General features: G+C 36.2%; 1 protein-coding gene across 1 annotated transcript in view; it reads left to right on the forward strand.

Moving 5' to 3' along the window:
- Ak9 (adenylate kinase 9) overlaps positions 1–14,463 on the forward strand; it is a 123,003-nt gene that overhangs the window by 34,125 nt on the left and 74,415 nt on the right. Inside the window, exons 10-12 of the mRNA XM_027928089.2 lie at positions 2,154–2,293; positions 2,374–2,554; positions 12,137–12,281. Of these exons, the coding sequence (XP_027783890.2) occupies positions 2,154–2,293; positions 2,374–2,554; positions 12,137–12,281 (466 nt within the window). The remainder of the gene's footprint in view (positions 1–2,153; positions 2,294–2,373; positions 2,555–12,136; positions 12,282–14,463) is intronic.

The following is a 14,463-nucleotide window of genomic DNA, read 5'->3' on the forward strand; positions in this document are numbered from 1 at the left end:
AAACCAGTTACTACTAATCAATCTGCTTTCTAGTTTCCAAAACTGTATAGCCACTGCTGGTCAGTTTCCAGCTCTGACCATCATTTTGGTCTCTTCTTCCATTCTCCGTGTCTTTGTGTACATATTCCTTTTTTTATGCCTCTGCTGTCATTTTAGGGAATTTCAGGGAAGCAGTAAATATAAATGCAAGAATCCATTCTGCCTAGTTTAACCAGAAGGTAGTCCTTATCAGTTTTAAGTCTTTAATACCAAACTCATTCAAAAACTCCTCTTCTCCCCACTCAGCACCTATTATAAGTGTGGCTTGAGGAACAGGAATTTGAGAAGGGAATGTGGTCTGCTATTAAAACACTTTTCCCATGTTTGGACAGGAAGGAGGGATGATAAGGAAAGAGTGACCACCTCTTGACTCCTCTGGGTAGTTTCCATCCTAGTTTATTGTCTATGGGCTCCTTGGAGAAGGCTGTTGGCACCACTTGCCCCATCAATGAGGTTCTTAGTCTTAACACTTCCAGCCCTCAGTGAGGACTCTCATGCAATATCCTGGCAGTGTGCATGCCTCTTTGCTTTCAGATTTTACAATGGTCCAGGCAAGACCACAGTTCCCAGTCTCGTCTGTGCTCTGTGCTCAGTTCTAGAGCCAGCAGGCATATGTGCTATCCACATCTGAGTGTCAAAGGCAGTCTGGGACCTTTCCCCCTCCCAGGTGCCTGGTGTGCCATCTTGTCCTAGTTCTGTCATTCCCTGCTAAGATAGCACAAAGACAGGTGAATCTTTTGACAGTCTTTGAGGTCTGGAAGTTACCAACAGAAATGATTGCTTGTGGCTTTTGTCCCAGCGGCTTAAGCACTCAGACCTTTTGCCCACCCAGGGACACCACTTGCCGGGTTGCTCGTGACTAAAACACTCAGGGGTCACTCCAGGGGAACTGGGCTAATTTGGCTGCGTGAAATAACCAAACAAGAGACAGAAATACCTTTTTCTTTGGGGATGCTGTGACGGCTCCTCTGACCTTAAGGGGAGAGAGAGAGAGAGAGAGAGAGAGAGAGAGAGAGAGAGAGAGAGAGAGAGAGAGCGCGCGCGCGCGAGCCCGCAGATGCTATTCAAATGAGGTAAGGAGTCAGGTTTCAAGGGGCTGAGTCTAGCTTCATGATGCCCACTGTCAGCAGGTTGACTGACATCTGGGTAGGCCACATCCAAGGACACAGTAAAAGAAGGGGACACACACAAGGCACTTCCATGGAAAATTCTATCCTAAACAGGGCAAGGGGTAATATTACAAAGGAACAGGTGAGCACAGCTCCATCCATGGGGATGTGGGAAGGCACGCCCATGCCGGAAACGAAACACAGTGACTTGAACCCTAGAAAAGCAGGGCAGTCTAGCAGCATGGCTGCCACCTCATCACTTAGCAGGGGAGTTAACTCAGTCACGTGCGAGGTTGGTCTCCCACAATTGCTGAGGGAGATTTAAAGTTTCAGAATGAAAGTTTTACCCCTTATAAGTAAATGCAAAAACAATCTGTATATAACATCTTACTATTTAAAAGCTTAGATAAATTGACTAAAAATCTGGTACATTTTAAAACTTTTTCCATAAGAATTTTTGAAGGGCTGAGGATGTAGCTTGCTGGTAGAGCACTTCTCTAGCAAACACAAGCACTAGGTCCAATCCCCAGTACCACCAATAAAAGAAAAACATTTTTAGAATCTGATTTTTTGCGGAGATATAATAGAGAATGTCCTTTCTATCCCATGCTCACTCTACCACATAATAAAAAAATGTTCAGTAAAATTGAAATAAAATTGAAATGAAAATTAGTCTCATTAAACCTGGGGACAAGTACAAAATGTTGTGATTAAGAAAAAGCCCTGGGGCTGGGGTTGTAGCTCAGTGGTGGAGTGCTCGCCTAGCGCGTGTGAGGCCCTGGGTTCGATCCTCAGCACCACATAAAAATAAATAAATAAAATAAAGGTATTGTGTCCAGCTACAACTAAAAAATAAATATTAAAAAAAGAAAAAGGTCCAAATTTGCATTCAACATTATTTCTTAAATAGTAAAGTGTCATCAAATAAGAATCAAAATATTTGATACCGCTCCCTTTAGCACAATTTATGCCCACATTTTTCAGTGTAGTATTTGTGATTTGCAGGACGAGCTATTTCATACTCTCTCAGCTTATAAACTTATTGCACCAAGATACAGATGGCGCAGAAGCAAATGGGGACGCACATGTCCTGTGGCTTTAAAAGAAGGTAACATTTATTCAGGATTACCAGATTTTTCTGTGAGGTAAGTAAGACTTTCAGAGCTTAATTTTAAAACTTCTCCACATATGTTTTCAGTTGCTTATTGTTACGATGTATTTTAAGTTTTCTAGGTAAAATATACTGTCTTTCATCAGAAGAAACATTAAAAAGTTTTTTATTGAATCCACGTCCCTTTCTTCTTCCACCTATGCCAATACCGCCATGTAAAATATTCATCTTTGGACCTCAATATTCAGGGAAAACGACACTTAGCCATTTGATTGCAAACTATTACAAAGGAAAGGTAACTACCTACTTATCTGCTCATCTATCTATCCTTGACTGTAATTTGTAGGATTTCATTTCTATTGTTTTCTGCATTTCATACTGTCAGCTGGGAAATTACTCCACTGAGCTCCCAGTGGGAAAGACATCCTCTTTCCTCCTTCCGGTTATTGGCACTTCTGCTTCCTAGAAGCCCTCAGATTTGAATGTCCTGTCACCCAGATGATGCCACCTATCACCTTCCACTCTGTTTCCTGGGTTGCACCCCCCTGCCTCACTCTCAGTCTCCCCACGGTCCCACTCCTGCCCTGATCCTCAGTGATTTCAACATCTGCAAAGACGATCCTCCCAGCTCCCTGGTCTGTCAGTTCCTTGTCCTCTTCTCCCCCAGTGATCTTATTTACTCAGTAAATGAAGAGAAATTATTTATATCTCAGACTGGAGTGACAGCAGTAAAGGTAGTAAGAAGCAGGCAGATCTGGGATATAACTTGAAAGTAGAGCCAGATGTTTTGATGAGAGATTGGACTGTAGAGAAATTATAAGAAGGTCAGTGTATGTACAGTGTTATCTATGAAAGGAGGAAGAGCATCTCGTGGTGGTTGAAGACGTAGTCAGAGCAGTGCAGGTCATGGGAAGGTTTTGGAGTGATTCAAAATGCTGTTAGATTCTTTTCAGCACAGGAGTGACATTTTCAATTTGCCTTTAACTTCTTTATTATGAAATATGACAAATATACAGAAAAGTGAAACTCCCTAAATCATTTTAAAATAAGCCTTCCGTATAACCACCACCCCAGGTCAAATATGAAATGTTTCCAACACTCCAGAAGACTTTTCCATGTCTCTTCCCATTATAAGTCCCTACGACAACCTGCCTCCACAAAGGAGGTAACTGCTGCCTGTTTTATGGTATTTGTTTCCACACTTTCGTGGTTTTAGCATATCAGACATCATGGAATACTTTTGCATGTTTTTGAAAGTTATTTTTTACTTGTCAATGGATGTTTATTTTATTTACTTATATGTGGTGCTGAGAATCAAACCCAGTGCCTCACACATGCTAGGCAAGCACTCTACCGCCGAGCCCCTAGTTTTGCATGTTTTTTAAGCTTCGTGGGCTTAAAAATTTTATATTCTTTGTGCCTGGCTTCTTTCACTTAATATTATGATTGCAATATTTATTCATGTTCTATACATAACTGTAGCTCAATCATTTTAGGATAAAATTCATTCAACAGATAAATTATAATTTATCCATATTTGGGTGTCAATAAAACTTGATGTATTATGAATAATACTGCTATAGATAGTCTTGTATGTGTCTCTTGGAGTACACATGTATGTGTTTATGTTTTGGAGATATATCTAGGAGGACAATTTCTGGGACACAGGAGTGTGCATACGTTTAACTTGAGTAGGTAATTCCAGAATAGTTCTACTAATTTACAATCCTATCTGCATGGTATGAATGTTCTGTTTTTCCAGAGTCCTGCCAGTTCTTCTTGTGGTCAGTCTTTCTGATTTTATCCATTCAAGTGGGCATTTAATAATATCTCACTGTAGTTTTAATTTACATTGTTCTAATAACTGATGAGGTTGAACATTTTTCAAATGCTTACAGGCCATTCAAGATATTCTCTTTCTGAAGTGTTTGTTCAAGTGTCCTGTCCACTTTTATTGTGTATTTTTACATGTTGTCAGTAGGAGTTACATTGTCTGCAGACCACTTTTTTTGTTGATTTTAAGCAATTCACATATTTTCTGTCACCCTGTGGTTTGCTGTTTTGCTTTTTTTTGGTGGCATTTGTCAGTGAACACAAGTTCTTGATTTTAGTGGAGAATAGTTTGTCAAGCTTGTCCTTTTTTATCAGTACTTTTATGACTCACCTTTGAGAAATAAATTTTTACTTGCCAAGCATCGTGAAGATATTATATTAACTTCTAAAATTTTTGGACTTTCACATTTAGATGTAAACTATACCGAGGATTGACTTTCTTGTGGGTAAATTTCATGGAGTAAATTTTACTTTTTCCCATGCAGATATCCATTTATTCCAGGATCATTTAAGGAAAAAAAACCTGTCTTTTATCCACTGTTTACGGTACTCCCTTTGTTTTAAAGCATGTTTTAATACATGTGCATTAAATACATGTGTGGGGGCTCTGTGGTCTATTCCATTGTTCTCTTCTGCTATTGTTCTGTCAATGCTATGTTGACAGATTATTTTAGCTCTTCAATAAGTCCTGATGTCAGATAGAGCAAGGTCTTTCATCCTATTGCTCTCTTTCAGAGGTACATTAACTATTCACGGTCCTTTGTAATTTTATATAGAAAATATTTTGGAATTTTAATTGGGATTACATCAGATATATAGATCAGTTGGGAGAATGGGAATCTTCACTGAATTGACTCCTCTAGTCCATAAATATATACTCCACCATTTATTTAAATCTTTTTAAATTTTTATGAGTAAAAATTTAAGAGTTTTCTGTGCAAAAGTTTACATAGACCTCTAGATATTTGATGGGATTGGATACTATTATAGATAATATCATTTTTAACTTATTAAAAGTTTTGCATTATCATCACTGCTTTTCTTTAAGGAGTCACTCAAGACACAATGCCTAGCACCACTTCTAAGATTAATTGGTCTTTTTTACTTTTCTTAGTGCATAGGTCTTTTAATTCAAACATACTCTCAAAATGTATCCTCAGATAATATATTCCTGTAAAATCTCACTTGGTTTTAAAGCCTCTTAGATTATACAGATCCCCCAATATAACATTTTTTCACACTCCATTTATATTTACATCTTCAAAACAAAACTCCATAATTTTATTAAAATATGCAGGAAGAGTATTATGATACATTTCAACTACAATATCAAAATCATGTGTAGTGGTTTAGAAAATTTCATCATGAGTCTCAAATGTTGGCCCTAAGAAAGTTCATATTACTGCATGCATAGCAACTGTATGTTATCAGTCATATTGTTTGGTGATCACATAGTAATATGTTAACCATTTACATTAAAACAGGATAAGCTATCTATTGCTTGTATTTAGGCATTTTATTGCATTTGAGTTACATGATAGAATTTGAGTAAATATAAAATGCATTATGACCTTACTATTTAAAATCATGAGAAATTATTTTGTTCGACCCTCAGAAACTATGAAATAATAAATGTTTGTTGTTTAAGCTAGTAATGTGGGGGATAATATTTTTTCAGCAATCAAACAATTAATATACTCCAAAACAGTTTTAAAGATGAGTGATTATTATTTCATCAAAATATAAGACATATTTCTGATAGAAAGCTTCAGTTTTGAAAAACTGATATACAATAGCCTTGGAAAAGATCTTTGAAACAACTATAACTAAAAGAGTAGTTCTACCACTGTGGATGTAATGTACCTATAATGTATGAAGACACAAATTGATGTCAACATACTTTTATACAACCAGAGATATGAAAAATTGTGCTGTATATGTATAACAAGAATTGTAATGCATTCCGCTTTCATTTATTTATTTTTTAAAATCAATTAAAAAATACATAATATAAAATGGAGGAAATTAAATTTAAAATAGAAAATATATAAAGACAAAATAAATATAGTTTTGTTGATCCAAAAAATTCAATAGAAGGGTTTTTTAATTTAAAAAAAAATTAGCAGAAATTTAGTAGAAAATGACAAAGAGATGAAGAAAAAGAATAGGAGAGAAAAACAATGAACTCTATCATCCAGTAGGAATTCTAGAAGGAACAATCAGAGAGGAGAATATTATCAAAGAAAATTTCCCAGATTAAAGAACATGTTTCCAGATTCAAATGACCCAGTGAGCCTGGCATGGTGGTGCACACCTGCAATTCCAGCTACTTGAGAGGCTAAGGAAGGAAGATCGCAAGTTCAAGGCCAGCCTGAACAACTTAACAAGACAAGTCTCAAAATCAAATAAAATAAAGGGTAGAGATAATGACTCGGTGGTAGGGCACATGTGTGGGGTCCTGGGTTCAATCCCCAATACCTCAAAAAACAAATAAAAATAAATGATCCATGGGCTGGGGATATAGCTCAGTTGTAGAGTGCTTGCTTTGCATGCACAAGGTCTTGGGTTCAATCCCCAGCACCACACAAGAAAAAATAAAAAATAAATGATTCTGTGAATATCTAGTACAATGAAGGGACAAAGACTCTTAGGCACATCACTTGAAATCACAGGACATTGGGGACAAAGATCCAGAAGCTTATGGGAAAATAACCTAGAAAACTTTGGAGAGAATAACTAGTTTTCATACTAAGGACTAGGAATTCAAATAGTATGGTTCTTCTCAACCACAACTCTGAAAAACAGATGACAATTTTGAGGGGCAGTGATTCCAGCCAAGAATTTTATATTGTAATAAATCAAGTCCAATGAGAGAATGAGGGCACTTGCAATTACAAAAAAAAAAAAAAAAAAAAAAATATCTTCTGCGTTAGTCAGCTTTTCATCACTGTGACCAAAATGCCTGACAATAACAATATAAAGGAGGAAAGATTTATTTTGGTTCATGGTTTCAGTCCATGGTCAGCTGGCTCTGTTGCTTTGGGCCTGATGTGAGCCAGAACATCATGGTGGAAGGTCATGGCAGAGCAAAGTTCAAAGCAGCCAGGAAGCAGAGGCAGGGTAAGCAGGAAGAAGATAGAGTTCCCCAGGGTACAACCCCAGGAACCTTCTTTCGCCAAACCCATGTTTTGTACCACCTCCCAGTAGTCCATTTAAATTATTAATCCATCAAATGGATTAATTAACTGATAAATTAGAGTTCCTATGATCCAATCATTTTCTAAAAGTCCCATCTTTGAACATTGCTGCATTGGGAACTAAGCCTTCAACACATGAGACTTTGGAGGACATTTCATATCTGAACCACAAAACCTCCCAAGTTGTCTTTCTCGGGAAGCCATTAGAGGATATGCTCCATCAAAATGAGAGCTTAAGCCAAGAAGAAAAAGGGTATTTATGACAGGAGAGAGGGAAAGGAAATACCAAGATGGTGGGGAGGGACAGTTCATGATGACAGTTGTTCTGTAAGCCTGGAAAATAACCAGTCCAGAATAGGGCAGGAGATCAGAAGTCTCCAAAAGAGAGAACTGCAGGAAGAAGATGCTACTGAATGTGTTCAAGTGTATCAAGAGGAGATTTATACTGCTAAGGAAGAGTTTGGGAATTCATTATTGATATATACATAGAAAACCAAGCAAACTGAAGCAACCCACTAGAATAGAAATTTAATGAAAAACACTCTATATACTTCAGCTGTTAATAATTGTTATATAAGCTTAATAACATAAACAATGCATACTTTTCTAAAAGTATTATCTATCTCTTTTGAGGGAATTTGGGAAAAGAAATTTGTGTATGCATGTGTATCTTAAACTTCTAATTTGTTCATTGTTTAAAAAAAAAGAAGTTATAACCAGATGATTAAAGTGTAAAAACTGAAAGAAAAAAAACTGAAGTCCAAAAAAAAATTAAAAGAAAAGTTTAAACTTTTGACAGCACAAGGAGGGAATTTTTTATATATTTGTTATATATGTGTGTATTAGTTACCTATTACTGCATTAAAAATTACCCCAACTGAGCCAGGTACAGTGACACATGCCTTTAATCCCAGCTACTTGGGAGGCCATGGCAGGAGGATCAGATGAGGCCAGGAGTTCAAAACTAGTGTGACCTATCCCCTTAAAAAAATACCACCCCAAACTTAGCAGATTTGAAGTAACAATACACATTTCTTATCTTGCATAGTTTCACCAGGTCAGGAATTTAGGAATGACTTAGATGGGTAACTCTGTCCTGATTTTTTCATGAGATTGCAGTCAAGATATTGACTCAGCCAAAGACCTCTGAAGGCTTGGCTGGGACTGGAAGATGGCTCTGTCACACGAATGAGCTCTTCATAGGTCTGCTTTTGTGTCCCAGTCACATGGCTACTAGCTTCCCTCAGAGAGAGTGAACCAAGGAGGGAGCTGCGATGTCTCTCATGATTTACTCTCAAAAATCACCCACTGTCATTTGTGCCACACTCTATCCTTTTTTTTATATTGGTTCTTTATTCTTTTAAAACAAAACACTAAGTCCTACCTACATTAAAGAAGAGAAGTAGGCTTCACTTTGTAAAGGGAGACATATCAAAAGATGTATAGGCAAATTGTAAGCCCAGCACAATATGGGTCAGACAGATGAATTATCATTTTAAAATATAAAGAGAAAAATCACTATGTATATAAAGCCATGCCACAGCCCCATCTCTCAGCCAAGGGCATTAATTCAGAAGACACATTAGTGAGGGGTGATGGGGGATTGAGAAAAGACAGACAGACACACATAGAAAGAAAAAGCTGGGGCCAGGTGGGATGTTTTTCTCTGATACAGGCATAATGACCCCAAGCTAGCTCAGCATGTTTATTGTATAGGTTTCATCAAAGGTTATTTGTGGAAAGTTTCAGCAAATCAGGCAATCTGAAAGACAGGACTGGCAAGACATTAGGGTTATCTTGTTATGCTCAGAATTCTTTATCCCCAGGAGCTGGTGCCTGAGCTCAAGGTCCTGACTGATACAACTCTGCATCTTTGCACACAGCCTCCTCAGGCAGGGTGTCACCATAGCAACTGGGCTATCTTGACCTTTACATTTGCACAGGAAGTTCCCAGCACAATGTAGCCACAAGACAGTCAGAGAGACCACGAGTCAAATCACCATTCTGCACAAAGCCCCAGGGGGAAAAAATAACAAACAGGCAATTCGCAAAATAGTAGATATAAATAACCATTAAACATTAGAAAAAGGGGACTGGGACATAGCTCAGTGAATGCTTGCCTGCCATTTAAGAGGCTTTGATTTGCAACATAGAAAAAAAATCACCTCCCTGAAAAACTGAGAGATACCAAAAAACTAGAGATATGTCATGTCAATCTCATTGTTAGATGTAAAAGATTACTGTTAACACCCAATACTGACATGTAGATAGGAGAGGGGAAAGTACATCCTCTTATGTTGCTGAAAATAGTATCACCATTTGGAATAGCAATTGAAACTAACATATACAAGCCTAAAATCCATGCATGTCCTTTGAATTATTGAACTTGATGCATTTTTCTAAAGAAACTATAATATCAAGAATATTGTACATAATTGTATTCATCATAGCTTAACTTATGTCTAAATATATATTTAAAACATGTATACCTAAATATATATTATCAGTATTTTAGTTTAAACAAGTTTAATATCTAATTCATCTAATAAAAGTCTGTGTACCCATTTAAAAATGATGATGTCGATGTGGACTTGTTGGCATGGATTAAGACAATATAAGTACATGGAAGAGAAGAATGGAGTCTAGGAATCTAGAAATAGTCATTCAACTTAAAAGAAATATAGAAATCTATTTCAAAGATTCCAATATACAGTATTAAGTTTATTATCTACCTGACAAAAGATATATACTCAGAACATATAAAGAATCATAAGTCAATCTTTTAAATAAACAAAAGTTGAACATGTGCCCAGAAAGAAAAGTGAGAGGCTGGGGTTGTAGCTCAGTGGTAGAGCACTTGCCTAGTACATGTGAGGCCCTGGGTTCAATTCTCAGCACCACCTAAAAATGAATAAATAAAATGAGGGTATTATATCAATAACTAAAAATATTTTTTAAAAATAAAAGTGAACAGCTAATAATTTCAATAAGTTTGAAATTATTAGTGATAAAGGAAATATAAATTTAAACTATAATGAGATACTTCTTCACATCCACTAAAATTATTAAAATTTTAAAATTCACAAAGCCAAGTGTTGGTGAGGATATGGAGACACTGAAACTTTCATACATTGCTGGTAGAGATGTAAAATCATTTACCCACTCTGATGGTTAATTATAAAGTCAAATATAATTCCATTCTAAAGTGTTTACCTAAGAGACCTGGAAACACATGTCTACAAAAGATTTCTATACAAATTATGACCATACCTTCCTTCATGATAGTCAAATCCTGGACACAGCCCAAAGGTCCATCAATATATGAGTGGATTAAAAAAAATCTGTGGTACATTCATACAATGGAACACTGCTCAGCAATAAAAAGGGACCCCTGCAATCACACTCATCAAAACCATTCTAACCAATTTATTAAGGGGAGAAAGTATGAAAAAGGTTATATGCTGTATTATTCCATTTACTTAAAATTTTAGAAAAAGTAAAATTAATTTGTAGTGACAGAAGCAGAAAGTGATTGCCAAGAGCCTGGAATGAAAGCTGGGAAAGGGAGAAGAGGAGGGAAGGTATTACCTACACAGGGACATAAAGGGAACATTTTGGGGTGATATTGAAGTTCTATATCTTGATTTTGGTGGTTGTTGTATGTATTTATTTGTAAAAACTGGTACCTTTTATTGTATGTAAGTTATACATACAAAGTTAATTTAATACATTCAAATTTTTGTTGATTAAGGAAAAAATATATATGTAACCAAATATATATATTTCCAAATATATATATATATATATATATATATATATAATATATGTGTATCATGTATATCCATACATATGATGCATGTATATATGAATAAATACATGAAATCCATGCATGAAAAATATGAATGAATGTCTATTAAAGCAAGTACTCAAAGTCAGTGAATTCTGAACACAATTACAGAAATACCTGAAATGGTATTAATATTTTTAGAAGATAGGCATAGATAGATAGATGATATAGATAAATAGATGAACAACGTTTTGTATTCTCAGTACCTTGAGTTTTTTAAATTAGAGCATTATAGTTTTACATACTGATTGGGTTCATTTTGACAAAATCGTACATACATGGAATTATATTTCATTCCTTGTTATAAAGGAACACCTGTAGAGAAAACCTGTGAGGAGACACACAAAAGAACAGACACAGACACAGGGTACAAACGGGCAGACAGGATGGAGCAGAGAGAGTGAAGTGAAGTGGTGAAGAAGAGGTGCAGAAGTGAAGTGTCCGTTCCTCCCTGCCTGGGAGTTTATTAACTCCAAGAACACACACCTCCCGTTACCATGACTATATTCTAATTAGTATTTCTTTAACCCTGAGTGCTAGCTAACTGAGATAAGGTGCAGGTTAGAATAAACATGGGGTCCCTATCCTCCAGGGGCATTACCATGGAGACCAGATAGTGCTTGCCTAGTTATCTTATTCCCTCAGAGGGAGACGGCTGGGCATCCCAGGTGTGGGAAGCAGGGTAAATTTGTGAAGGACATTGCTATGGCAGCCCGGCATCCTGTGCTTTTGCCCAGGAATTTCCCAGTAGCCAGGTATATACTAGCAGCTGGGCTTTGCACAGAAACTTCCTAGTCACCAAGCATGTCACAGTCACAAAGTTTGTAGAACCCCAATCCCAAACACAGAACTCCCACACCTTTTTCCCCCACTTTTCCCTCCCTCTTCCCTCCCTCTTTCTCCTTCCTCTACTCTACTGATCTTCCTTTCTTTCCTTTATTCACTTATCTTTGATTGAGTACCTTGTGTTTATGTGGATTTTCTTGAATATTCTTTGCAGGTCATTGACTATACCACAGTCGTTCAGCCAATTTTTGATGCAGCCCGTGAATCATTAATAGAAAATTCTATAGCCGAGGCCACTGAAGCAGCTATCAAAGTGGTGAAAGAAAATCTTCTTGCAGAACTACAAGCTAAAAGACAAGGTAAACCATCTTTTTAAAATGTGCATTTTAAGTTTTGGTCAGCTATTAAGTCTGGCTACTTTAGCGCAAGGACTGTTTTTTTGCTCATCTTGCTATCAGCCCCTTGCACATTATGGTTTCTTAAAAATGGTGGTAGGAATGAGTAAACATAAACCAACTCATAAGTAAATAAAGAAAATTCAATTATAGACCTCCAAGGAAAGGAATCAGAAGGAGTTTCCAAATTTGAATGTCTTTACTTTTATGTATCTACTCACTGGGTAGAGACAGTTTGAGTAGTATTCACACCTTTATCTATATTGGCAATTAAAACAATAGCAAGACACACCTGACTCCAGTGTAATTTGTTGTTTTATGTTTATATGTCAGCCCTGATTATACTTAAGTCTTTCTGTTTGGGAAATATTAATTTCAAATTCAAAAAGTCATAATGTGAAACTGGAAGAAATCTTGGAGATCAGTTAATAAATTCTCTAATTTTACAGATGAGAAATTGAGGTTCATAGAAGATAAATGACTCCTTGAAACCACCCCAGTACCAGCTAAGACTTGAACTCTCGTTTCCAAAGCTTCCTGCTTTTTCTCCTGACTAATCATGCCTGTTTGGGTTCCAGTACCATAGCTCTGTAGTATAATTTGAAGTCAGGTATTGTGATGCCTCCTGTTTCACTTCTCTCACCACGAATTGCTTTGGCTATTCCAGGCCTCTTATTTTTCCAAATGAATTTCATGACTGCTTTTTCTGTTTCTATGAAGAAGGTCATTGAATCTGAATCACTTTGGTAATATGGCCTTTCGAGTGTTTCTGCCTACCCAAGAACATGGGAGGTCTTTCCATCTTTTAAGGTCTTCTTCAATTTCTTTCTTTGGTGTTCTGTAGTTTTCATTGTAGAGGTCCTTCACCTATTTTGTTAGGTTGATTTCAAAGTATTCTTTTGTTTGAGACTATTTTGAATAGGATAGTTTTCCTAATTTCATTTTTAGCAGATTTATCCTTGGAGTATAGGAACCAAATTGATTTATGGGTATTGATCTTGTATCCAGTGATTTTGTTGAATTCCTTTATGAGCTCTAGAAGTCTTCTGGTGGAGTTTTGGGGTCTTCTAAATATAGGATCATGTCATTGACAAACAGAGATAATTTCAACTCCTTTTTTCCTAGTCTATCCATTTAATTCCTTCTCTTAACTAATTGTTCTGGTCAGAGTTTCAATGGCCATGTTGAATAGGAATGGTGAAAGTGGGCATCCTTGTCTTATTCCTGTTTTTAGAAGAAATGCTTTCAGTTTTTCTCCATTCAGAATAATGTTGGCCTTGGGTTTGTCTCATATAGCCTTTACAATGTTGAGGTTAGTTCCTCTAGTTTTTATAGTATTTTAAACATGAATGAATGCTGCACTTTGTCAAATACTCTTTCTGCAACTATCGAAATAATTATGTGATTCTTGTCTATAAGTTTATTTATGTGGTGGATTACATTTATTGATTCCATATGTTGAACCAACCTTGAATCCCTGAGATGAATCCTACTCAATCATGGAACACTATTTTTTATGTGTTTTTGTGTGTAGTTTGCCAATAATTTATTAAGAATTTTTTTGTATCTATGTTCATCAAAGATATTGGTCTAAAGTTTTTTTTCCTTGATGTGTCTTTATCTGGTTTTGGTATTGGAGTGATACTAGCTTTATAGAATGAGTTTTTCTGAGTTCCTCCTGTTCTATTTCATGGAATAATTTGAGGAGGATTGGTATTAGTTCTTCTTTAAAGGTCTGGTAGAATTTAGCTGAGAATCCATCCAGTTCTGGGCTTTTCTTTGTTGGAAAGTTTTTCTTGGCTGCTTCAATTTCATTATAGAAATTAATCTGTTTTAAGTTTTCTTTCCTTCCTGGTTCAATTTGGGTATGTCATATGTCTGTAGGAATTTTTCCATGTCTTCAAGATTTTCTATTTTATCGGAGTATAAATTTTCAAAATAGTTTCTGATGATCCTTTGTATTTCAGTAGTGTCTGTGGTGATCTTTCCTTTTCTATCTTTGAATTTGATAATCTGAGGCTTTTCTCTCTTTCTTTAGCAAAAGATTAGTTTTTAGCAAAAGATTTGTCAATTTTATTTATCCTTTCAAAAAACCAAATCTTTGTTTCATTGATCTTTTGTATTTTTTAATCTCAATTTTATTGAT

Source organism: Marmota flaviventris, chromosome 6 (assembly GCF_047511675.1).
Source record: "Marmota flaviventris isolate mMarFla1 chromosome 6, mMarFla1.hap1, whole genome shotgun sequence".
Lineage (NCBI taxonomy): Eukaryota > Metazoa > Chordata > Mammalia > Rodentia > Sciuridae > Marmota > Marmota flaviventris.